The following is a 25,281-nucleotide window of genomic DNA, read 5'->3' as shown; positions in this document are numbered from 1 at the left end:
AACCGCATACATTGTGGTCCATTGTAAGCCGCGGCACCTGGCAGTGTATAAAAGTATAGCAGCAAGTGGTAGATATGATGACCACAAGATATGAAAATCAGGGGCTCCCATTGCGCAAGCGCAAAGATATAGGAGCAGAAAAATGAACAAAAACAAGGGCGACCAGGGCGGACCAGGTGCAAAAGCCTGCGCAAATGAACCAACAATGTCGGAACATCCTTCATCGCGTAAGCCTCAATTTACTGACAAACACGCGACAGAGCACTGGGCGCGATATTTCGGTCAAGACTAAACTGCACACTCGCGGTGGTCGTAAAAGAGAGAGAGAAAATATCTTCGGAAACGAGAAAGCTCGCTTCCGCGCCTTCTGCGAACGCGCATTATACGAAGCGAGCCGCGAACGACGACAGTAAATGCCGGCCAAGGCAGCCAGCCGGCAGCGCTCCCGGGCGAACAGACAAGGCGACGACACCATTAGCGCCCTGACAACGCAAAAACAACGAAACGCCATTAACGCTCGCACGAAAAAATAAGCGAGCGAGTGGAACGAACCGAAGAAGACGGTTTCGCCTTTCAAAAGCAACACCGCGCCTGCACCGGGGCGTAGTATATATAATACACGGAGGCACCGCAGCAGACGAACGCGATTGTGACACACATTTCAAGGCAAACTGAGGCGTAACCTGAAAGGGAATGACGACGGCCACGCAACGCTAGTAATAAAGAAACCAAGCAAAAATAAACTAGAGCGGTGCCCGGGTTCCGCGCAGTACTGCCACAGCGCCGACGAAAAGCGAGAGCACACACGTTCACGCCGCCGCACAAGTGGCGCGCGAGCGGCGCCTATCGATTCCGCATATCGCTCGCGCGCCCCGAAGGCCCGGCTATCACTTTCTCCACAGTCGTCGTCGCATCCGCGCTGCCGGACCCACCGGTTCGTCGCCCCATATCCTTCGGGCGTCTGCAAGGCCGCGGCGAGCGCGCACAATGGGCGACTTTCGGGCAGCGCGAGGCATAAACAAAGACGCACGGGGAAGGAGAGACAGTAGCGAATGGGCTTCTGGCGACGGGGCCCAACGAGGAGCGACTACCTCTTCCGCCTGGCCGTTTGTTTGTTTGTCCTTTGCCTCCGCCAGTCCTGTGCCCCGAGCAGTTGTCACCTGGCGGAATGAGGACGCCGTGGTCTGGCTTAGACTGGCCGCAAGCGCTTTCTCTCCGGTCGATCCGTCACGCGATAATAATTACCGATCCTCTTCGGCATCTCCTCTCACCGAAACTACATCGCGAGCGTGTATACGAAAATGCCTCGCTTTATCGGAGCGCACGTGTGGCGCATACATGTTGACGAAGAGGTGGGTGTTCGAACGGCTACTAAGATGCGCCGCCGCCTCTTGCAGGTTCTATATACTGCTGTCCTGTAGGCGCTATCCTAGTGGAATCAGATGGCATTCAAACCACGAAAAAAAAATCAGAGAGAGAGAGAGACCTAAACATTTGGAAGTGCATTTACCTGAAAATATCTCTGACGTATACTGCCTCTTTTTCGAAGTTACCGCAGAGGCTTGGTTTCACACTCGGCGCGTTTGGCATAGAATGAATCCAAACTATTCCATTTTGCGAGTACGGTCGTCGGCTGGTCCGATTAGCTCTCACGTTTTTGCTTCGGCAGTCCGTAAGGCCGCCTCTGCTCCCTTAGTTTTCAATGATACGTACTTTCGCGATTTCCAAGTGCATCGGGGAGCGCATAGTCACGAAGTTATCGTGCCCCTGCGGGAGTCAAAGCAACACCCATAGTGACAACGATACACAGTTTAGCATGGCCAACGGTTGTCGAATTGAATCCCACTGCTCATGTACGCTATTCGAGCATACGCTCTCGTAATACCACAGCAGACGGTGGTGCTCGTGCAGATTCGAAAATACACTACATTATTTGCGTATAATATAGTTTGCATGTCTGTCGAAACGCCGACTTGACGAAGAAGTTCACAAAGCTTCTGATAGAGCAAGCGCGACTTGCACGAGAGCGACAACAATGATAATTTTGTCAAAGCTATCGACGGCCAAATGTAAAACGCGCGCGTGGAAATATTGTGAAAAGGTGCCTACAGTCGGCTTAAAAATTACGGACCGCAGTATGAGAAAACGTTCAATTTGCAAGCCGTTTACGAGCACATATATATATATATATATATAGCCAGTAAAACCAGACAAAACCATAGGTATATTCGTTGGCACCGCACTAGTACGCTGGAAATCACTATAATATGCTGCGTGCCTATAGGCGGCGGAACAATATTTTTTTCTTGGATTTCATGGTCCGTAATCTTTTGACGCCGGCTGTATATTAATAAATCCTTATGTACTGGAGGACAAACAAAAAGGCTCATTAAAATGGTGCTGTCCATAGTTTCATATCTATACTCGCATGCATACGCTGTCAGTACGGCAGCTAAGCCATGAGCATGATGGCCGGCACATCTTGATATCGTATTTGTCTTCAACCCTCTCGAAGCTATTTGCCCATTGCAAGTTCGCCGTATGACAATTAGACTAATTTAGCCATTAGTTAATACAATTAGACTGTTTTCAGGAACACGACAAACAAAAATTTGTTCAAAATATCAAAAACGATCACACATTAGAGAGTTTTAGAATTGGGGGCCCAAGCGGCTTGGGGACCCAAGAAAATTGCGCGCCACAAGTGCGCATGCGCAGAACCCAAGCCAGTCTTGGGTTCTTGCGTTCGCGTTAACCCAAGACCCAAAAACCGACAACTAGCGTGGGCCCCCAAGCCGTCTTGGGCCGCCCTCGCGGATGACAGTGATGACGTACAGCAGATGGTCGCAGAGCAAACTTTATTTACTTGAACTGATTTTCGCCATTTCACGCGGGTGAACTCACAGTTTTTTCGCAGCGCGACACAAGAAAACACCAACTAAGAGCACTTCGCTTCGATTGGCTTTGCTTGGCTTAGAATCGCACACTTAATTCGTAATACTAACCGGTACTAACACAGTTATTACGTTTTTTACATTGTTCGCTCTTTTTGCTCAAAAATATGCATTCTGTTCGTTTTCACTTGTAAGAAAAAAGGTTCCTTTTTTTTTTTTTTGCTTTCAAGCACCTTTCTATTTTTCACACTGCGGCGTCCCGAGCGCTCAACCCAACGCTGTCTGCATTCGACCCAATCCTCAAACTCTGCTGCTCATCTAAACCCAAGAGCAACCGACGCAACGCAGCTTGGGGGCCCAGTGCCTTGCGCCCCCAATTCTAAAACTCTCTATTATGAGCGCTACAGCCCAAATATCATCTCCTATACTAGCTAGATACATAGAAAACACGTACTCGAAAGTGGCGAGATTTCCTTACGCGCAGCAAATTTAGAAATTAATTAGTTCTGAGTGTAACACGCAGAACTGCTCTAAAGAGAGGTTGCGAGGATCCCAGTAAACAGGAATGACCAAAAATTACAATGGAAAAGAAGGCGCAGTGTGATTTCTCAACGAATTCAGTCACGTCACATGGACGCAGTGCAGCCCATGAATTTCGCGGCGGACAACAGGGTGCCTCAATGCACGCGCCAACAAGAAATAATGGGCAAATTACTGCAGCGCCAAATTTAGCATGAATCTATACGGCGAGGCCACGGGAGTGTGACTGACGCAGCCATAGTGACAACTTTGTACTCGGTCCGAGTACACGAAGGTTTTGTATAGCAATCGTAAAGGGTCTTCCCGCGTGCAAATAATTTCCTGTGCTGGCGTATAATCCTTATCCTTCTAGAACGCATTCATATGGCATGCTAAATTGACCGCCTTTAAGTCAGACGTGCCTACTGCGTTCAACTACGGCATCTCCGAATAAGGGATCGTGAAGGATGGTATTAAAACAACCTGCCGTCCCGTACGGGCGCTCCAAGCGAGTAGTAGAGCCTGGATGAACCTTTCAATAAAGCGAGGGAATGGTCCGCGGTAAAGAGCGCTTCAAGGTATGTCAAGTTCAGCCTGAGACGTGGAGACGGCTCCGATGGGGTCATACAACACACAGGATATCGGCTGCAAGTGAAACCCGCCTACAGTGCATGCAGTGTGCTCTTCTCGCGTGTGCGCGGTTCGGGTCAGGTCAGGGTTCCAGCACCGAAACTCTCCAGCGCGTGTCCGCGCATACCTGCTGTTCTCACCCGCCTACACCACAGCCCATCATTGCAACAACGGCACTATCCTCCCAGTGCACTTTGGTCGTGCCGATTTCATGTTTTGTTCTCCGCGCCTGCAGCAGCAGGCGTGCGCGTGTTTGGAGCGTCGGCGGCACGTGTTTTGCAGCTTGAACACCTGTGCTGGTATAACAAGTAACAGCCCGTGCTCATAACTTATTATCAACAGCAGGTCCCCAATCTGGTTCAATTATTCGATACTCCATATAGAAAACTCGAAACAACTGAACTTTGCTTGTTTCCATGAAACAGTAAGGGCACCTATCCGGACAACACGAAAGTATTCCAAAGCACTAACATAACAAGTTCCCAATAAATTTTATCCACAAGCAGCATGTCTTGAAAATCACATCTAAGTCGCTGCGCGTATAGGCCTGCGAGACCATACTTTACCAACAACAGCACTGGTCAGTTGCTTACGTCTGCGTCCTTAATTTCTTTTCTCCTTACTTTATTTATTACTGTTTCCTTTTCCTGCCGTGGCATAAGAGAGGACATCGCTATACAGCTGTGCAGTAGCAGCACTCGAAGAAAACGTCGCTTCAGAGCGAGTGCCTTCAAAACAGACCCATCACGAATATGGCAGCTGTATTTTCTCGGTGTGTGATCCGCCTGCCCAATTCAGAGATTGCCCGAAATAATTAAGTCTGCTCCAAAAAGTTACGAAAGAGCAACAAGGTCACCCAACAGGGTCTTAAATGTTCTCTTAAACTTGCACTAGTCCAATTTGCGGTCAAACGGCGACATAGTTATCTGTTCAAGCGTCGTTTGTTCACAAATGTCCATACAACGGCACACTTATTTAATAAGCACATCGTCCAAAAGCGCTTGGGTGTGTTTGTAGCATTTATGTTAACGAGCTGACCAGCACAGGCTACCCCATAGTTAAGAGGCACCCATAAAATTACATGTACGTGTACTGAAGGAGAAAATCGATTAAGAAAGCGTCAACGAAAGGTACAGCCAATAAGTTGCGCCACAATAACTAATTAGCAAAACTGTCGATAACCTTTACCTAACCGACCACCTTTGACTCTTTAAACAATAAGCACCTATGCAAACCGTAGCACAAATGAGCGAAATATTACGGGCCATAGCGAGGACAAAGCTAAATCGTCGGAAGCGTACCCTTATAATTACGCAAGCTGCGAACAAATTCCCGAGAACGGGGATCTTCTCTCATTCCTTTGGCGGTACTTGCGCAAGAGAGGCACCCTCACGAGCAGTAACATCATTACTGACTGTGCAACGTGAGAAGCACACATTAACATACTTAATGTTAGCTGCCAACCAGAATAGCACATGTTAATCAACTACACCGCTTACACGGCAAACACTAAGTACATAGACCAAGTTGCTGGAAACAATAGAACAATGAATGGTCACAGACAGGAATACGCGCCTTCTTATTCATCATGCGGCCGCAATGGCCGAGGAGCTCGCCGCGGTTATAACTATACTGTATGAGCCAGCTATCGCACCGCCGTGTAGTCGCGCGACGGTCATAACATCCACTACGTTGCTCTGTCGCTAATCGGGTAGTGCTTCCCGGTGATTAATATTGTTCGTGAGAACATTCCGATGAAACACACGCATGCCTATATGGCGTCGGCAACGGATGGTTTAACCCTTACGTTCTACGCATGACCGACACCATGATCTGACTGAAATCAGCATAGCAGCTGTGAACTGACTGCACGATGACGTTATTATAGTAATTCTGCTGCATTCTATGGAAACAAGAAAACAAAACGGTAAGGTTCTGTTATCTCCATTGATAATGCTGAGATTGATTGATTGATTGATTGATTGATTGATTGATTGATTGATTGATTGATTGATCGATCGATCGACACCAGAAAGGCGCTTCCTCTAGTTCTTTGCACATATAGCACGTATCCAAGATATTTCTTCCAACCCCACGTCCTTTTATTTCACCATATCGCCAACGTGGCGACAGCGTGGCGGATTCTTGCTTCAGAAAGACGAATAAATAAGAAGAAAAAAGAAGCTCGGTAGAGAGACGCGTGTTCGATACGATGAGAAAAGAAAAATAAGCTCGGTAGAGAGACGCGTGTTCGGTACGCGCCACAAGCATGACTCGGTAGTAAAGTGATCCGCTCGTGTATTTTGACGTGTCAAATTATGAATGAGGGCGAGGGGTGGGGGGTGAGGAGGCATGGCTGCGCACCGCCTACACCCCTCGTCCAGCTCGATTCGCGAAGAAGCAGCGCATTCGCGTGCAAATGGAGCAAAACGAGCCTACAGCGGGCCTTGGGTGCCGTCACGCTGTACCCGCGGAGCCACCGCTGTCCCCTCCACCACTGCCGCCCGTCAGAACCACAGTGCACGTCGCCCGCCACGTCCGTCCGGCCAAAAGGGACGGCTCAATTAGAGACTGACGCAGCGCGCTGCACAGAGGCTGACGGCAACACGGACGAGACTCATCCCATGGCAGAGATGCTTGCCGAGCGAGAAAGAGGTCCCACTGCGGTGCGCGCACAGTGGCATTGGCAGGCTCCGTCCGCGATGAAGGCCGCAGCCCGACGTGCACAACAGTATACTTCTTTTTTCTTTCTTTTTTTAACGTTTGCTTAGTTGACGCCCATCTTGTACTGTCAAGTCAGTCATTTTCTCATTGTCGTGCGTGGCTGCCCTATACTATAACTCGCTCAATACCAAAGAGACTAACTATTTTGACGCTTGCTCGGCGCCGAAAAAGGTGATGGCGGAGGAAAACGGAAGGATAAACCCTATGTACAGGTTTCGACTTTTCTATGCATTTGCATTGTACTTTTTCTGTTTCTTATTCTTTTCTCGCACTGCGCCTCGACACGCCACGGTGCAGGCGAAATGGCTGCACAAAGGAGGTCCACAAGGCACAGTCAGCATCGCCCGTCTTAGTAAATAGGCACGCTTCTGGACGTCCAAGCATGCTCGGAAAAACATCAGAAGATAAAGCTGCTCAGCGTTTCTACAGGAGTATACTCGGGATGATGATTTATTGATTGATTGTAAATTACTTGATTAGACCAAAGAATGAACACTAACTGCTGTGCTCACGTTTTTGCCTTCGGTAGCCACACCCAGGGCGTACTCTTCAAAGTTCTCTCCCTCAACTTAATGTTTCTTTTTTATTTAGCAAAAATAAGCATGTACATACGTAAACCATTCAAGCGCTCATGTAGCAAATCACAAAGTTTTACTGAATGAAGAAAGTACGTCATGACATGAAACCGAAGAGGAGAATGGAATTTCAAGGGTGAAAGGCGAGAAACGCACAGGTAATCCAATGCGCAGTCAGTGACAAGCATCGTTTTGCAGCCCTACTGCAACCTTCCCCATTCCCACCCATCTTCTATGAATATACGTCCCGACGCCTAACTTGAGTTTGAGATCCCATACTAAGGGCATAGACAGTATGCTACGCTTGCAACTGCGTCCGGCTCTGCTTCAAAGGCATGCAGCAACGGTGATACTGAGGGGGGGGGGGGGATTTTATTGCGTGAGATCGGCTAAATCAGTACTCATCTGCACCGCTGGAAGTGAGGTTACAAGAAAAAATTATCTCTGAAATCAATAAGGAAACATTCAGAGGTTAAAATAATTCAATTCAGTGGACAATGAAATCGGAAGCGATAAAACAAAAAAAAGAACATCACACGGCGGCCACCATAGGGAGAGAAAATAAAAATGTTGCACTTTTCTTTCTCCCCTCGTTAAAATCAAGACCATATGCAGTGGACTAAGGAAATCATAAACAGCGCAGAAGTCAAAATAGCCCCCGACGAGTACGTCGCTTGCTTCTCGCCGCCGAGAGCACGACGTCTCTAAAACCGAGATACCGTACTCTGTTTCAGCAGTTCCTCGCATCAGCGCCAAGGCTACGGTACTCACGAGCGCAGATTCTTGAGCAGCGAGATGTAGTGCCACAGTTGTGAGCCGTTGCTTGACTACATGGCCCTGACAAGTGGCCTTGTCGGCAGGTGTTTACATGGAAGCGTCTCCGCAAGTCGCAGCTGTGGTTTATTGCGCGATTTTGCTTCCATTGTGAACAAACATTTACTCGGGCTCTATGATATACTGAAACTAGAGTTCGCCACTTGTTCGAATGAAATCGCGCAAAGAACGAAACAATGAACGCAAGGCTGCGGCATGGACACTAATTTGAATTGAAAAGGTACAAACAATTAATTGCTTTAACAGTGGTTAAATTGACACGTCTGCAGAGCCACAACACCGCCGAGGACACCCTCCTGGGTAGTGCTTCGTCCTTCGCGCAAATGGCGTCCGCCATCTCGCTTGTGTCGTATCGTTCCAAGCTGCTCTTTTACGCAAAAGGAACGAAACAGTCGGCGTTGAACACGCTTGAAACAGCGCGGAAGGAGTGCGGTAAACGCGCACGAATTATAATTAAGAAAACGGCCGCACTTACACGAACGTCAACGAGTGCACCGTGTACAAGTGGATGTCACAAGGGGGATCAGGAGGTGGCGTCACCATCACGGAATGTGCGACACTTGCCGAGTGCTCACCCCGAGTTTTCCGCTTCCGCTGTCACTGCAACCCTCCTTCTCCTCTCTATCTCGAAATATCTTCAAGACCTTTTTGGTGTCTGCGAATATGGATCGGATTTTCTACCACTGCTTTCAAGACAGATAATCTCGTTACACAGTTGCACTGTGTTCGTAGATGCCGCCGCCTGCGCCTGCGCTCGTCGAACGACAGGGCACGGAAGGACACATTGAAGGTGTGTTCGCCCTCCTAATTGGTCGAAGAAGCCTGTAACTGCCACAGTGCTACAAGGTACTACGGAAACACGGTATAATCCTTGTAGTCGCCCTTCAATGATAGATATGTACCTTTCTCAGGGCAAAAAGATCATCCAGATCTCCGAGCGAAGTTATTTAGTGCCACAAAAGTGTGTTGAGTAAGACAGATGGCTTCTCGGGAATCCATGAGGTGGAGGACTTTTCATAAAAGTTGGAATCCAGGCCACAGTCCATATGAGCAACGAGGCCACCGTGGAAAACCATATATGGGATAGGGTGCCTCGATACCACGCTTTTACCGGGCGCTCACATCGAGGCACCATAATGCGGGAAGCAAGCTTCGCGGTTGAAATTGACTTTTTCCGGCCCAGGGGATCGGACTCGAGTTCGCCATCTATCCTTTGAGAAATAAAATATTTCAATCAATCCTCACTACACCTGGTTTGCTACGCTTGGCTTTTCTTTCTTCGGTTCTTCGTGCTGACGGCCTGCTATCGCTGGAATAAAACGCGCTGAATACAATACAAACAGTGATGTTATATTATGTCATTTTTTAAATCGAAAAGTGGTATACTTAAATAGTACGTCATTAAATTTGGAGCAAGAATACATTATATTCATCCCATCCGATCAGAAAATGTAGAAACCTCCCCATACGAATATTGTAGTTGACACTGTCGAATGGGGATTTCTAGAGGAAATATTCGGATCGTCCGCTCCATTTAGAGCTGTCCATGCCAGGTATCATCATCTAACGAGAACTCGAAGCGCTTCAAGTAGAGACAGCCATAGAAGTAGCGAACGCAAAGCTTGTGAGTTATCCGCCCGGGCTAAACAAAAACTGAGTTAGGGTTCTGCGCATGCGCAGTGTCATCGACACTACTTCTTGGCTACGTTAATCTGCTTGACGTCCGCTATTTTAAAAACTCGCTACTCATTAAACAGATGGAACCCGTGCAAATCCATAAAGTGAGAAAGTTTCATGAAACGGAATAAAGTTTGCATCTATTGAAAGTAGCACGAAGTTTTAAAGGGAACCCATAAAAGCTCCATTTAGCCCCGTGCTGACTTCAGGTGGATGTGAACTTTGATGAGAGGAGCTGGTACGTTGGTGTGAAAGAAACAAAACAACGCGAAAAAAAAGTAAACGGTAGGGAGCAAAAGGAGAGACAAGCGAGTACAGACTATTAAGAAAATTTAAATTATATATACACCGGGAAACGCGAACCATTGCGTATGCGAAGAGAACAAAAATACAAAACAATCGAGCGATCAAACAACGAAATGAAGGATCAAGCAATGAATCACACTAAGTGACTGAGCAGTACAATCAATGCAGGCTACTTCTTTATTATTACGACTGACAGGTGGAGTGCTATTTTTGTCGCTTAAGGCCTTCCAGTACACGCGCAGAACGCCGCAAAGCAAGCATAGCGAAGATGCACAGTTCTCGTCTGCGGATAAAAATATTGATATTTTCTAGGAGCTCACCGCGGCAAAAATATGCCCTCTTTATAATTCAGCACGCTAGATATCAATTAAAACACACTTAGGTAAATATCATCTGCTACTCAGCGTTACCCCCACGAAGTATGGTTTAACTTCAAGAAAAAGCTCCGAGCTCCTTAGGTCTATATGACCGCGCCATGTATCGGTCCATTTCCTCTGCTTTCACCACCAGTGTTCGTTTCGGTATGGCTGAAATTTCACACCTCCGTCGATCACATGATCGGTTGGGTCACATGTCATCGACACTTAGCTATTTTCAAGATCTCAGCAGCGGCGCGGCTCAAATAGACAGACACATCGTTCATAAATTTCTTTCCATCGAGCAGCGTGTCATCGTGAAATACAGCACGCTTCAAATTTCAGTACCAGCAAGAAAAACGCCATTTGAGAAGGACATGTGGTACCATCGTAAATAATATCGGCACCAACGAGAGCACAGCATCTTTCTCTGCAGCCTACTGCTTCGTAGTTATTCCTGCTATACGTATATGTCGGTGTGCACTAGGCGCTTAGGCAACGACCCCAAAGCCGCCAACAATTTAAGTACGTTGAAGGATTCCTGTTGTCCGAATCCACAGCTCCCGAGCGGTGTCGCTCATTTCTGCTGCTAGCTGACAGTGCTCCTGTTGGGCCTGTAACTGCAGCAAACGTAAAGTGATACTAAATTTTGCGTAGTGAAAATTTTTAAATACTGTTCCGGAGCGATCTACCATGACGACGAATAAGCTGCTTGAGCCAGCTTATTGCTTAAGCGTATCCACTCCACAGTTTCAGGTTCCCACTGATTTGTTTTATTCCCGCTTACAAAACGATCTAAAGTGTATATCAAACGTGAGTCAAAAGTATTTACTGCTGGAATCAGAAAGAGGAGCTAAAACAAAAACTTGCAGATCCCACGCACTATGGGAGTCGATGTGATGCGAATGAATTTTTGCGGGCATCTGGCTATCCAGTATGTTTGGGGTTCGCAAACCATTACCAGATGAACCAACGTGTTTGTGTAAATTCCGTAGTTGTGCGTGTGGACCGCCAACGTGTGTGTGTGACGACAGCAGCACGACGACTACCACGTCGAAGACAATCGTATGGCAACACGGGCATGATATCTACGCCGGCGGTTCGACGCAATCTTACGAGCGTAGGCGAGAGAATCACGAATTCTGACGCCATGAGCAACTACGTGTTATACCATCAATTTTACGAAGTACAATGGCTATGTCATGTGGTGTATATTAAAACGACGACGGCATTTGCACTCCGGCGAAGAAACGTTAAAACATGACTAACTTGGGCGATCATGAAATTGGCACAACGTCGCACAGTTTCTACGCAAATGGCTACTAGGAAAGTGTTGGGGAAGGTCTCGGAGATAGTGCAGTCAAACACGGCGCTTCAATGCGCGAGTTGTCACAAGGAAAGAAGACAAGACAGTTGCACAAAGAGCTGGCTGCCTCTGGAATGAGAGAGGTATGCGTGTGACCGTGGCCTAGTGCACGGTTAGAGCACCGGGTTGCTGTACTCAGCAGCAAAGGTTCGATTCCACCGGCGGGCACACATTATTTTCTTTTTATTAAAGCGAGGTGAGACGGGACCCGACCTACCTAATGCAAAGTGCCAAGAATGAGGCAAAGAACGCTTCACAGCAAAAGCAAGCAGAACTCAACGTGACGTACGCGTCTGGTGCCGGCCAACGGTATATTAGGGCGTTTGTAAGCAATTCGAGGCCCGCACAGCCTTTAGAAAACTAGGCTTACGCTCTGCTTTACAGTGCGACCTATTTTCTAATTGACAGTTATAGCATCTGTACGTTGCACATGAAAAGAGCGCAAAGGCCCGAGACAAAAAATTGCGAATGACACTATAGACGACCGCACGCCAAGTTTCATCCTAGACGCCAGCACTCGTTTCTCCCCTGGCGGAACGATTTCATCTCCAACGGGTGTAGGTTTCCGCCGCCGCTTCCCTTATTCAGTTCGCGCTGCGCGCGAAACGTCTCTTGTTTGCGACGGCGCCTCTTCGGATGACCGGAAATTATTATTGCGTTGTTTACTGTCACGACAGCAATGTAAACACGAAAGGGTTGATGCCACCAGTGAAATTCTGCCGATTCACAAGAAAATGGTACGAAAAAAGCAGACGACAGACATGGATTACTGCGGTGCGCCAAGTGAAGTAAACAACTGGCAAACGAAGCGAGCGCGTTCATTAATCACTCCTGAGTGTATGACGGTTTTTATATGTAACCCACATGAATTTAAAAATTACTCGGTACATAATTCTTTTATTCATATAAAAACTTTGAGTTGTTCGACGAGCGCTTGTCTTGTCTTCTTTCTCGTGTTTCGTTTGTGTGTGCGCTGCCAAAAAATGGAAACCACTTCTGTTGTATGCGCTAGCAGTGGCCGAAGTTCACGCGTGCCGAGAAATTGAATACATGCACGATGCATTGAACATGACCGGAGTTCATTCCCGCTTCACCACTGCATCGCTCGATCGACTTACTGGACGATACACGCCCGCGTCTTGGTCGCGACGGCATTGCTGAAGCAGGAATGATTACTAATACTTTCAACTTCCGTCTCTTGGGCACTGTTAAAAAATGGCCAAGCTGTCTACATTGCTGCCTCTATTCCATATTGTAGGGGACGTACTAGTTAAAGTTGTGTGCGCATGTCGTACTTGTGCTATGCAGCGATATATTTTTTTTTATTTCCGCACAGTGTCGATGGAAGTCCGTTGTCGCCATCAGAGACAACACGGATTTGTAGCAAACATTGTGAGACACTGCAAAAATGACTTTAGCTCGTATGTGCCGCATCGTATATGTGCTGACGATTTTTCCAGCGGCACATACGATGTCGTTTACAATTACCTGCTCAGCGTCACTTACACGGTTAAACAGACGCTGCCCTTTTGCAGCCATAAAAATAATCGTCAATCGTATCGATCTTCTTAAAGGCAAATAGAAGCGTGTACAGTCTGTTTCACACTTAGGGGAAAACTCGGAACGTATTGCATCGCGATGCGGCAAGCAATGGAGTCGTGCGGTGGCAGCAGCTCGAGCAGGCGCAGACGCTCGAGGGGCGGAGTCGTGATCTGCGTCGTCTGCTACGGCGGCGCGCGCTGGCCGCATTGTCGGGAAACGTGCTACTGTCAGGGGCAGTGCACCGATTTCATCGGTACTGCGGGAGCTGAGCTTATATTCTTTACTAAACGTTGTGCGAAACAAACTCCGAGGCAATGAAGGCATTGGCGATAATGGAGTTCCACAAACTTCTTTTGACAGCATCCTTCGTTTGTTCTTTCGAAAGGCCGGGGTACTGAGCGCGTGCACGTATATTTCTTCACTGTGTGTGCTACCGTAATAAGCAGTGACAAGACGCACCAAGATGTGCGCGGAACGTGCTCAGTCTTTGTTTGACTCGAAAGCAAAACAAAGCACTCAACAATGATAACTATGGGGGTCGAACACGATGAAACAAACGGATACGATTAAAGAAATGTTTAGGTTAAGACAATGAGCCGGAAGTGATTTTTCTCGACAATCATTCACTACACCGGGCAGACCCTGCCCGCCGGCGGTGAATCGGACACGCCATGCTCGGAACTTCAGTTAGTATCTCGTCATGTCCCCAGCGGCAGCGATGACAGCGCTCAGCCTGGAAGGCAGTGAAGTGTAGAATGACTTGATCAGGGATGTCTTCATTCGCAACACGTCTCAGTCGCTGACAATGGTGGATCGAAGCCTATCCTCGGGGGCGACTGATAGAGGGGATGTTGCGCCAGTGATACTTTCAACGAGCCCCAGACATTTTAAATGATGTTGGCGCGCGGGGATTGAGGCGGCCACTCCAAGAGAGTGACTGCGCGCTCTTCCGGCAGTTCTTGCACAACAGGAGCAGTGTGGATCGGCGACCTATCGCGTTAGAATATACAGTCGCCTTCCAGAAACGGGCCGTCAAGAATGTATGGAATCAGTACGTCGTCTATGACTGCCCTGCACCTTTCAGCGATGAACTTACCTTCGAGGCGTATCAGTGGGCGTCGCACAACGCTTAGTAAAGAATACCGGCTCATTTCACGCAGTAACCATGAGATCGGCGCCCTGCAACTGACAGTAGAACGCTTCCCGACAATGCGGCCAGCGCGCGCCGCCGTAGTAGACGACGCCGTTCAAGATCCCGCCCCTCGAGCAGCTGCGCGAGCTGCTGCCGCCGCCTGACTCAAGCGCTCGCCGCATCGCGATGCAATGCGCTCCGAGTTTCCCTAAATGTGAAACAGACTGTAAATCGCCCTTCAAATGAAATGTCCACGCGCACACACGTAGGCACACACCGCGCGCGGCACGAAACGTGCCCAAACACGCGCAGTGCAGGAGGCAATCAAGGCGGTGCGAACGAGAGACGGGAGAGGGGTACCACCCGCTATTAGAATTTTGCTTCGCATGCGGCGCTCTCAACGCCGGCGCAGCAGCGCCGCTCTCGGTGCCGTTCTTGTCCATACTGTCACTCGCTTTCGCACTGCGCATTTGCGTTAATCCCAGAGGCACCTAGCGCGTATACGGCGTAGTCCGCTTATAACGATATAGAAAAACAAAAATCCGATCGTTAAGCCACAACATACATTAACAGAATACTGTACTTTAAGAACACACCTCAGATCTCTATACACGAATTAAAAAAAAAAACTACTTATTAAAACGAAGATGGACGCCAAAAGAAAATAATTATAATTTCCGCGAGCAAGTAATTACATCAGGCCGTGTGTTCGGCGTTAACAGCATAAGGTGGGTTGAAATAAGTGTTTTCTGCGGCATAAAACCGTGCGCCAAACAGTGGGGCGCGCTCATATGTGACCGTCTGCAACAACGCAAGCCCACATGAGCATCGTTTGTTTATGCCCATTTCTCACGGAAAACGATATTCCGAAGCACTTTGCGGCCGAAATGCCGTTATGATGGTATTTTTGTGTGTGGTTTCCTTGCGCTGAGTCATTGTGAACGCTGATAATGCGTAAGTGGCTCGTCGTTACAGGCGTTACAGGCGATATATCCTTATTAGTTAGTCAGGCTGCCAGTGCTGACGTATGTGGAGTTAGTTTTATGAGATGCAAGCATCATAACCTTTCTATTCTTATTCTTCTTATTATTAATTCACGAAGAGGCACTGAAGTGCTCTACAGTATCATGATACGAATGGCGAGTAGGTACCTTGCCTGCTGCACGTATGAAGCGCTGTCATTCTTCTTGTGAACGTTTCTTCGTGTTCAGAACAGCAGCAAAGTCACGCGAAATAGATGCCTGCAGGCGCCCAAGCTAAGCCACCGCCGTCCTAGCCGCCACGATGCCCTTGAAATGCTCGCATACACAGACAAGCAGGCACAATAAACACGCCGTCCACCCTCACGACGCATGTATGCTCGCAAACCGCCTGCGAACGACTTGGACAGCCAACTGGGAAAAGCTGAGGAGAGAAAAACGGGGGCGGGTGCTCTCGTTCGCTGTGAGCCGAGGAAACTGAAGGTGGGGGCAGTTTCTCGTGCTATTACACTGACGTCTATAAAGCTTCTCCCGCTCTCCTTGCCCGGCTGATCTAGTCTTTACAACGCCTACGCTTCTGTGCACACCTACGCGAGGTGAAGCTCCGCAAGTGGACCAGCTCGCGGCCCAAAACTTCGACCATACGAAGAGAAAAAGCTGAAAGCGTGTAACCGATCGTGTCCGAAGGCAGGCCAGTTTGCGAGTTCTGGCTGGTTTAAACGTCCCCCCCCCCCCCCCCCCCTACAGAGTGCGCAAACAATATAAACGCTGAAAGACGAAGCCGAACAAGCCTGCCGAACGGCAGGGCGGCGCTTCCTTTCGCACTTGATCGACGTTATGACCGGTGTTGCGCAGCCCCAGACGCTATCGAGCGTGGAATGTTACGCCGCAGTTACTCATCGCTAGCCGGTAATCTTTCCAACCGTCGCCGTGCAGAAAATAGTAAATTAGAAGGCGACCCTATGAAACGACCCTATATCAGTGCTATCTGTACCGGGCGCACTTTCAGAACATTCTTGTCGGGTCTGTTCATAGTCCAGCTGTCTGAAAGCGAATGGGGCTTTTCCAAACGCTCCGCGATCGTTGCAGATCAACGATCTCTCCGATCATCGGAGATACACAACTACAAAAGGGAGCTATTCTCGAGGGAAGTTGCAGAATGAATCAATAGCTGTATGCGTTTTTATGCCCTGTACGAGGCTGACCGGCCCCGTAATCTACACACTTAAAGCAATAAAACGAGCAACATGACGGTCTTGAAACAATGAAAGTAAGCACTGTTTTTAGCGGTAACTGAACATTGACAGAATCGCAGCTCTCAGGCACACATGCGATTCTCGCTTCGAGGGCAACTGCACGCAGCTGGCCCCACACGGCGTTTAAGCACCCCAGAGCGACTGTCATCTAGCTCACCACCCTCTTTCGGAGAAGGGCTCGAAGGTAGCAAGCAACGCCCATGCACTGGATCACCGAGTTCTTGAGAGGGAAGTCGGCGATCACAGCTGTTCTAGCACGCGAAAAAGCGCAAACTTACATGAGCTACAAACGGCCTCACTCGCGAAATTCGCGCTGCGCTGCCGCTGGGAGATGCGAAGCATCATCCAAGGAGCGCGCAGTCGGAAGCCGCTGATGTCGGAAGAAACCAAAACTTGGAGCAGCGGACGCCGGCGGCTGCTGCGGGAGCTTACCTGACCGCTGAAGGCCGCCGGTGAGTTGTCGGCCACATCGTAGATGACGGGGGGAAGTCCCAGTCCAGAACCACCGAAAACAGAGATTCCAAATCCGAATGATTCACTTCTCTTTAGCTGGACACTCCGCAACTCTCGGTCGTCCATTATCCAGAGCCATGTGCCTATGCTGCCCCCGCAAGGCAGATGTCTGAATTCGCCAGTAGCCGGAGCTCGAGAGCCGCACTGGCGACAGCCGCGCACCTCCACTTGTGTTCTTTTTATTCACTATCTTTGTTAGTCCACTATGCAGCAATATTTTACTTTATAAAAGACACAAACACACATTACATTTTGATACGTTGTTATTATAGTTCCTGCTACCTTATATTATATTACTTCACTGACACAAAAATGACATTTTTAGAAATGCTATCGCTATCGCCAGCAGGCCGTTGCCACGGTAACCGAGCAAGCTTCAAAATGGATTCTCTCAATATGGCCACTTGCACTGTAAGACAGGCAGCTTTGCTATTGTAGCGTGCCACGGTGTTAGAAATACACCGTGATTGCGTGCTTTGTGCCGTTATAGTGTGAAATTTTGATTTTAGTATGAAATATGCATTCACTGAAGGCACCACGCTTTATTCAATTTGCCCGCAACTGCTCAGGATCGGCACACAAGGCCACACCACTTGAGTACGTGCCGATTTCGTTTGTTGACGTTACGTCGTGACACAGTTCCAACCGTTGTGTTCCTTCAGGTTACAGGCATCAAGGACAGCCGAAGTCATCGACGGAAAACGTATTGCTCGTGAAATTGAAGGCGAAATTCGAACAGCGGTTGATGACATATATACTAGAGGTGGTCGGCGGCCTCAGTTGACCGCTGTTTTAGTTGGAGACAACGAAGGGAGTTCAGTCTATGTGAAGAACAAGATCAAAGCTGCGAAAAGAACAGGTGCGTCATTATCATTTACGATTGTTATCATATTTACAGCTTACATGTCAGGGAAACGGGGATTATCATTGAGCTAGGCTCGCTGAAGTCGAGAGTTCGACGGAAGCCCGTGTGGTCGGGATTAAACATGAAGCAATAAAACGACAGACACCGACCAAAAGAAATGCTAAAAATAAATTATTCTTTAAGACGTTTCGGCTTCGCTACGGAAGCCTTGTTCACAGTCACCTTAAAGAAACGTCTTAAAGAATAATTAATTTTTAGCATTTCTTTTGGTCGGTATGTGTCGTTTTATTGCTTCAGCTATGCTTGCCGAACTGTTGTAACGGAGAAAACAAAAATTTTGCTATAAACGGTATTTCGATAAAAAGAGAGTGGATATTTTACAGAAGTTCTATTGATGGAAGTTTGCTTCAACCTCGCTTACGTACGTATTATAATCAACCCATTTTTAGGCTGATCACTAAATATGCAAGTGGCACTAAAGTCAATTGGTCACGATTACTGCCAAGGTCAAATTAACTTCATCAACAGTTTGAGGTGCAACCTACTCCATCGTTCAGACAAAGCAACCTAACCAAGCTCTTTTTTAAAATCACTGTCATTACACTTAGAAAACACTCGTATCTCCGCAGGACAAACCTTGCTGCAAAGCAATGCACTAATATGCACGCCACAAGAACGGATCCCATATAGGGCAGGCATACTGCAAAACTGACGAAATTTATGTTTTTTATGCTGCTTCTTTTACGTCACTGCCTACACGTCTTGACTTTGTTGCATGAAACCAAGCACATGCCCGGCACTTGTATATATGGTAATAACAAGTTCTGACGAAGAGTCATCCTCTGAGAGTCTAACGCCAGTATATTTGACTGAGGAATTATTTTTTATCTCTGTGTCCCTTAACAATCTGATTTTGTTAATCTTTCTTGTAAAGCTAATGTGTACACTTTTATTTATGTTTAAAGACATGCTGTTAATGACACCCTTTTTCTAGGCGCTGAGGTCAGTTGCCAATAAAAAGCACTCTTTCTCATCGGATACCCCTGCATACAATACACTATCATCTGAAAATGATTGTATCTTCAATTTGATGCCATCATACATGTACTTGCTTCATTCCACCTGCTTTATTCCTCAGGCTTGCCCCAACTAAAGTTAGATTTTGCTGGCAGCCAAAATGCCACCAAAATGTAAATTTGTTGGGGTGAGACACGAGGCCAAAGAAGTTATCTAGTGTGGTTGCTTGGCCTTTGCAGTTCTGTCTGCCTTGCCTGAGCGAAATTAGAGAAGGTGAAACATCACTGTCTGGGCTGCTCCATGGGGGAGTGCAGGTTTTCGCTAATTTGTTTTTCTTATGAAGCAGACTGATCATGCAATCTATTTACTTATGATCATGACCCCCACTGCAGTAACTCAGTGGCTGTGGCACTGCTAAGCTTGAGGTCACCGGTTCAATCCTGGTCACAATGGCTGCATTTCAATGAAGATGAAATGCAAGAAAGCTTGTGTACTTCAATTTACATGCACATTGAACCCCAGGTGGTAAAAAATTAATCTGCATTTCTGCACTTTGGCATGCCTCATAATCAAATTGTGGTTTTCGCTCATAAAACCATAGAATTTAATTTAAGCTCACGACAGAATGTGCATATAATCTGAATAAAACAGCCTTTTTCTAGTGAGCAGTACAGATAGACTACACTGTGTTCTAAAGGAGCCAACGATTGGACATGGCGAGTTTCATGAACTTTTCCTGAGCCAACACAGCCTAAATTTGAAAAAATACTTTGAAATCCGTGAGGTCACAGTGACGTACAGGCATTGGGGATTTGGTGCAAAATTTAAAAAAATTCTGACCTTCATATTCTCCTGTAATAATCAACCTATTATTTTGAAGTTAACAATGACAGAGTTTTCAAAGAATGCTTTATTCATCTAAATTAATTTAGTGTTTTGTGTTAGTGCCCCTTTAATTGACAGCCCTGGAGATCACAGGTTTCTGCTTTAATTATCAGAAGTTTTGAACTGTTCAATGAAACATTCTTAAGAATTTGTTTCATTATACATATGCATATTCCTACAGAACAATTTTATGCTTTTTCCTGAACCACATTAAATAAAATCAGGTGCAGACATATGACCCAATGGATATTTTTTGAGAGAGGGGCAGCGAGAGAGAGTCTTTGCATGTGGCGTGGTCAGTGACCATCTTACATTTGTACCCATCAATATATGCAGCAGCTGCAGCCATGTTTTGACTCAGTGTCCTCTAATAACGGTTTCTTTGATTTTGTTCTAACTAAATTTTTTCATTAAGCACAGTACCTTGATTATATGTTTATGGACATCAACAACACTGATAACTAAATGCAATAAGTAGTACATTGCAACAATGCAACACAAACTGAGTGCATCTTTGGCGGTAAGAAAATTAAGCTTCATTAGCTTAATGATATAAAGAGATTGAAATATGTCTGCAACTTGTCACAGGCTTCTACAAAATATGTAATTCATTAAGCAGCTCTTTTTTTTTTTTTAACAAGGGCGGGGGGGGAGTCAGGAGGGGCGGGGGATGATCACTCAATAAAATGCATCCAAGCTACCTGTGCTGTTTTAGAAGGATGGCACTACTGAGACAGGTGGCCTAAGAAAACTGACAACACAGGAGAAAGCAAATGGTATGCAACACTCCTTTGGGGTGCTCTAAGGGAGAAAGGACAAGAGGCGCATGGAAAATGTGCGAGTAGCTTAAGTACCACGTAGACCATAATGGACACAAGAATGCATGTAAGAGGGAATGTGACAATACATGGTGTGTGAGTGCCACTTTTTTACTAAAACTCTGCATTGGTACACAAACAAAAAAATAATAATAAGGGCTGCCACAGTACAATTTAAGAAATAACTTTTGATGGAAAACAGCATACTGACTAGCTGCATATCATAAGAAGCCAACAAAGACACCAAGGACAACACAGGGGAAAGTGATTTCCCCAGTGTTGTCTTTGGTGTCTTTGTTTGTTGGCTTCTTAAGATATGATTAATAAAAATCGGGCCCCTCGGTTAAACCCCTTTCTTCTCATTTACTAGCTGCAAGGCATACATGCTCATGTGACATATTGTGGGATGGTAACCTATTTCATTACAATGTTTTACCATTCTATTAAATTATGTAGTTCTTTCATGTATCACTGTGGCAACTTCTGATTTCTTATGTAAGGTATAAAAACATTATTATTTATTTATTTATTTATTTATTTATTTATTTATTTATTTATTTATAGATACTGTGATCTGAAATCAGATCATAGCAGGGTGGGTATATGAAGAAATATGCAAGCATGTAAACACATACAGAATTCATCAGATATACAGGCATTTTTCAAACATAGGTGAAGAATACATAACATACAAGCAAATAATGCACACAAATTCATAACATTTGCAAGCAATTCTGAAACTTTGATAAAGAATTCTGGGTAACAATATCAGAATTAAGGTTATTCCAGTCTGTTTTTGACCTAGGAAAAAAATAATATTTGAAACAGTTATTCCATACGTTCATGGGGGTTATTGATAAAGCATGCCTTCGTCTCGTGTTATAACCTGATTAGTAAGTAAAGAACTTGGAAGTGTTAACCTTATAATGGCCGTTTACAAGTTGAAAGAGGAACTTTAATCGGCAGATACGGTTGCGCACAGTCAACGGGGGTAACCCACTGCGTCTTACAAGCTGACCAACAGATGCACAGCCGTATGAATTAAAAACAAACCTAACTACCTTATGCTGTACACATTCCAGTTTTAAAATATTGGTTAAAGTGAATGGGTCCCAAATAATTACGGCATATTCCAACAATGGACAAATGTAGGAATTGTACGCCAGTAAACGAACACTAGACGTAGATGATTTCAGTGAGCGCCTCAAGAAAAACAGTTTATACAAAGAATTTGCAATAACAGTATCTATGTGCTTCGTCCAGGAAAGCTGATTGGTTATCCGTAGGCCCAAATAGGCCCATAGGTACCTCTGATAGAGATACGTTGTCAACATTATATGCAGATTGAAGAGGTTTCTTCTGATGTGTGAGTCTCACAAAAACAGTTTTTTTTTCAAAATTAATAGACATTTGCCATTGTTCGTACCAAGCAATGACCTTTGCCAGGTGATTATTTAGACGCACCTGATCATCAACAGAAGATATCTTTTCATACAAATACAGTCATCTGCATAAAGTTTCACAGAAACTGAAAGTTCTGCGACTATGTCATTAATAAATAACAGAAATAAAAGTGGTCCCAAAACGGATCCCTGGGGGACTCCAGACGCAACCTCTGCATTGTTAGAAAAAGTATTGTTTAAGGTGACGAATTGGTGTCTTAGTAAGGTAGGCTCTGATCCAAGTAAGTATCTGTTCATTTTTTATATAATACCTTGAAGCAATGAACGACAATCTTATGGGCATCATTAAGGAGTGTGCAATAGAAGTCATTGGTAACTCCGTTAGACAGGATACCAGTAAGCTATCGCAGGAGATGAAAAATCTGATCAAGAAACGCCAATGTATGAAAGCCTCTAACCCTACAGCTAAAATAGAACTGGCAGAACTTTCTAAGTTAATCAACAAGCGTAAGATAGCTGACATAAGGAGCTATAATATGGATAGAATTGAACATGCTCTCAGGAACGGAGGAAGCCTAAGCAGTGAAGAAGAAACTAGGAATAGGCAAGAATCAGATGTATGCGTTAAGAGACAAAGCCGGCAATATCATTACTAATATGGATGAGATAGTTCAAGTGGCCGAGGAGTTCTATAGAGATTTATACTGTACCAGTAGCACCCACGGCGATAATGTGAGAGAGAATAGTCTAGAGGAATTTTAAATCCCACAAGTAATGCCGGAAGAAGTAAAGACCGCCTTGGGAGCTATGCAAAGAAGGAAGGCAGCTGGGGAGGATCAGGTAACAGCAGATTTGTTGAAGGTTGGTGGGAACATTGTTCTAGAAAGACTGGCCACCCTATATACACAATGCCTCATGACCTCGAGCGTACCGGAATCTTGGAAGAATGCCAACATAATCCTAATCCATAAGAAAGGCAACGCCAAAGACGGAAAAATTATAGACTGATCAGCTTACTGTCTGTTGCCTGCAAAGTGTTTACTAAGGTAATCGTAGATAGAATTAGGAACACCTTAGACTTCTGTCAACCAAAGGACCAGGCAGGATTCCGTAAAGGCTACTCAACAATAGACCATATTCACACTATCAATCAGGTGATAGAGAAATGTGCGGAATATAACCAACCCTTATAAATAGCTTTCATTGATTACGAAAAAGCATTTGATTCAGTCGAAACCTCAGCAGTCATGAAGGCATTACGGAATCAGGGTGTAGATGAGCCATATGTAAAAATACTGAAAGATATCTATAGCGGCTCCACAGCCACCATAGTCCTCTATAAAGAAAGCAACAAAATCCCAATAAAGAAAGGCATGAGACAGGGAGATACGATATCTCCAATGCTATTCACAGCGTGTTTACAGGAGGTATTCAGAGACCTGGAGTGGGAAGAATTGGGGATAAAAGTTGATGGAGAATACCTTAGCAACTTGCGATTCGCTGATGATATTGCCTTGCTTAGTAACTCAGGAGACCATTTGCAATGCATGCTCACTGACCTAGAGAGACAAAACAGAAGGGTGGGTGTGAAAATTAATTTGCAGAAATCTAAAGTAATGTTTAACAGTCTCGGAAGAGAACAGCAGTTTACGATAGGTAGCGAGGCACTGGAAGTGGTAAGGGAATACATCTACTTAGGGCAGGTAGTGACCACGGATCCGGATTATGAGACTGAAATAACTAGAAGAATAAGAATGGGCTGGGGTGCGTTTGGCAGGCATTCTCAAATCATGAACAGCAGGTTGGCACTATCCCTCAAGAGAAAAGTGTATAACAGCTTTGTCTTACCAGTACTCGCGTATGGGGCAGAAACCTGGAGGCTTACGAAAAGGGTTCTACTTAAATTGAGGACGACGCAACGAGCTATGGAAAGAAGAATCATGGGTGTAACGTTAAGGGATAAGAAAAGAGCAGATTGGGTGAGGGAACGAACGCGAGTTAACGACATCTTAGTTGAAATCAAGAAAAAGAAATGGGGGCATGGGCAGGACATGTAATGAGGAGGGAAGATAACCGATGGTCATTAAGGGTTAGGGACTGGATTCCAAGAGAAGAGAAGCGTAGCAGGGGGCAGCAGAAAGTTAGGTGGGCGGATGACATTAAGAAGTTTGCAGGGGCAACATGGCCACAATTAATACATGACCGGGGTAGTTGGAGAAGTATGGGAGAGGCTTTTGCCCTTCAGTGGGCATAACCAGGCTGATGATGATGATGACCCTAAATTATGGATTAATTTGTTGTGTGACACCTTGGTCAAATGCTTTACGAAAATCCATGAACACAATATCTGTTTGCTTTCCTTCGTTAATCGCCTGTGTGAGATGGTGAACAGTCTCAACTAATTGAGCACATGTAGAAAACCTATGTCGAAACCATGTTGGACATCTGTAAGTACCTTGTGCTCTTCTAAGAAACCTAATGTATCTTTATGAATTTTACGCTCAAAAATTTTGCTCGATGTAGATGTAAGAGATACTGGTCGGTAATTCTTTATGTGTGCTTTTTTCCCAGATTTATGTAAAGGTTTGATTTCGTCCGTCCTCCAGTCATCTGGTAGGGAACCATCGTGTAAAGATCTGGTGAATACGACATACAGGTACTTAGCACACCATTCCGCATAACGCTTTAAAAACGCATTTGGTACATTAGCTTGTCCTGGTAACTTTTTAGTATCAACGTTCAATAGCAAATTAAAGACACCACACTCTCAGAAATAACGTCAGATATAACAGGAAGCGATATAGAAAAGTTGGGAAGGCAACCATCATCTTTGGTAAATGCCGACTGGAAGAATTTCTTAAAAGCAGAACAAACGACAGTCTGATCACTTACACATTTGCCGTCTATCATGAATCCACTGGTGGAAGAAGATTACTTCTTCCACCAATTATTTACCATTTGCAGTAAGTCAAACGTGAATACAATATCA

The 25,281-nt window shown here is 45.8% G+C and overlaps 2 protein-coding genes across 5 annotated transcripts in view; one reads left to right on the top strand and one right to left on the bottom strand.

Moving 5' to 3' along the window:
- LOC142585764 (PH and SEC7 domain-containing protein 1-like) overlaps positions 1–17,427 on the bottom strand; it is a 472,093-nt gene extending 454,666 nt beyond the window's left edge. Inside the window, exon 1 of one of the 3 annotated variants that reach the window (XM_075696783.1) lies at positions 17,224–17,427. In XM_075696783.1, the coding sequence (XP_075552898.1) occupies positions 17,224–17,370 (147 nt within the window). In that variant the 5' untranslated portion in view covers positions 17,371–17,427. The remainder of the gene's footprint in view (positions 1–17,223) is intronic. The other 2 variants (XM_075696756.1, XM_075696773.1) reach the window with 2 other exon arrangements.
- A 245-nt stretch (positions 17,428–17,672) lies between these two features.
- Nmdmc (NAD-dependent methylenetetrahydrofolate dehydrogenase) overlaps positions 17,673–25,281 on the top strand; it is a 61,085-nt gene continuing 53,476 nt past the window's right edge. The window contains exons 1-2 of one of the 2 annotated variants that reach the window (XM_075696743.1): positions 17,673–17,901; positions 17,967–18,163. In XM_075696743.1, the coding sequence (XP_075552858.1) occupies positions 17,822–17,901; positions 17,967–18,163 (277 nt within the window). In that variant the 5' untranslated portion in view covers positions 17,673–17,821. The remainder of the gene's footprint in view (positions 17,902–17,966; positions 18,164–25,281) is intronic. The other variant, XM_075696735.1, reaches the window with a different exon arrangement.

The sequence above is a fragment of the Dermacentor variabilis genome, chromosome 1, assembly GCF_050947875.1.
Source record: "Dermacentor variabilis isolate Ectoservices chromosome 1, ASM5094787v1, whole genome shotgun sequence".
NCBI lineage: Eukaryota > Metazoa > Arthropoda > Arachnida > Ixodida > Ixodidae > Dermacentor > Dermacentor variabilis.
This window is presented reverse-complemented; position numbering and strand designations above follow the sequence as displayed.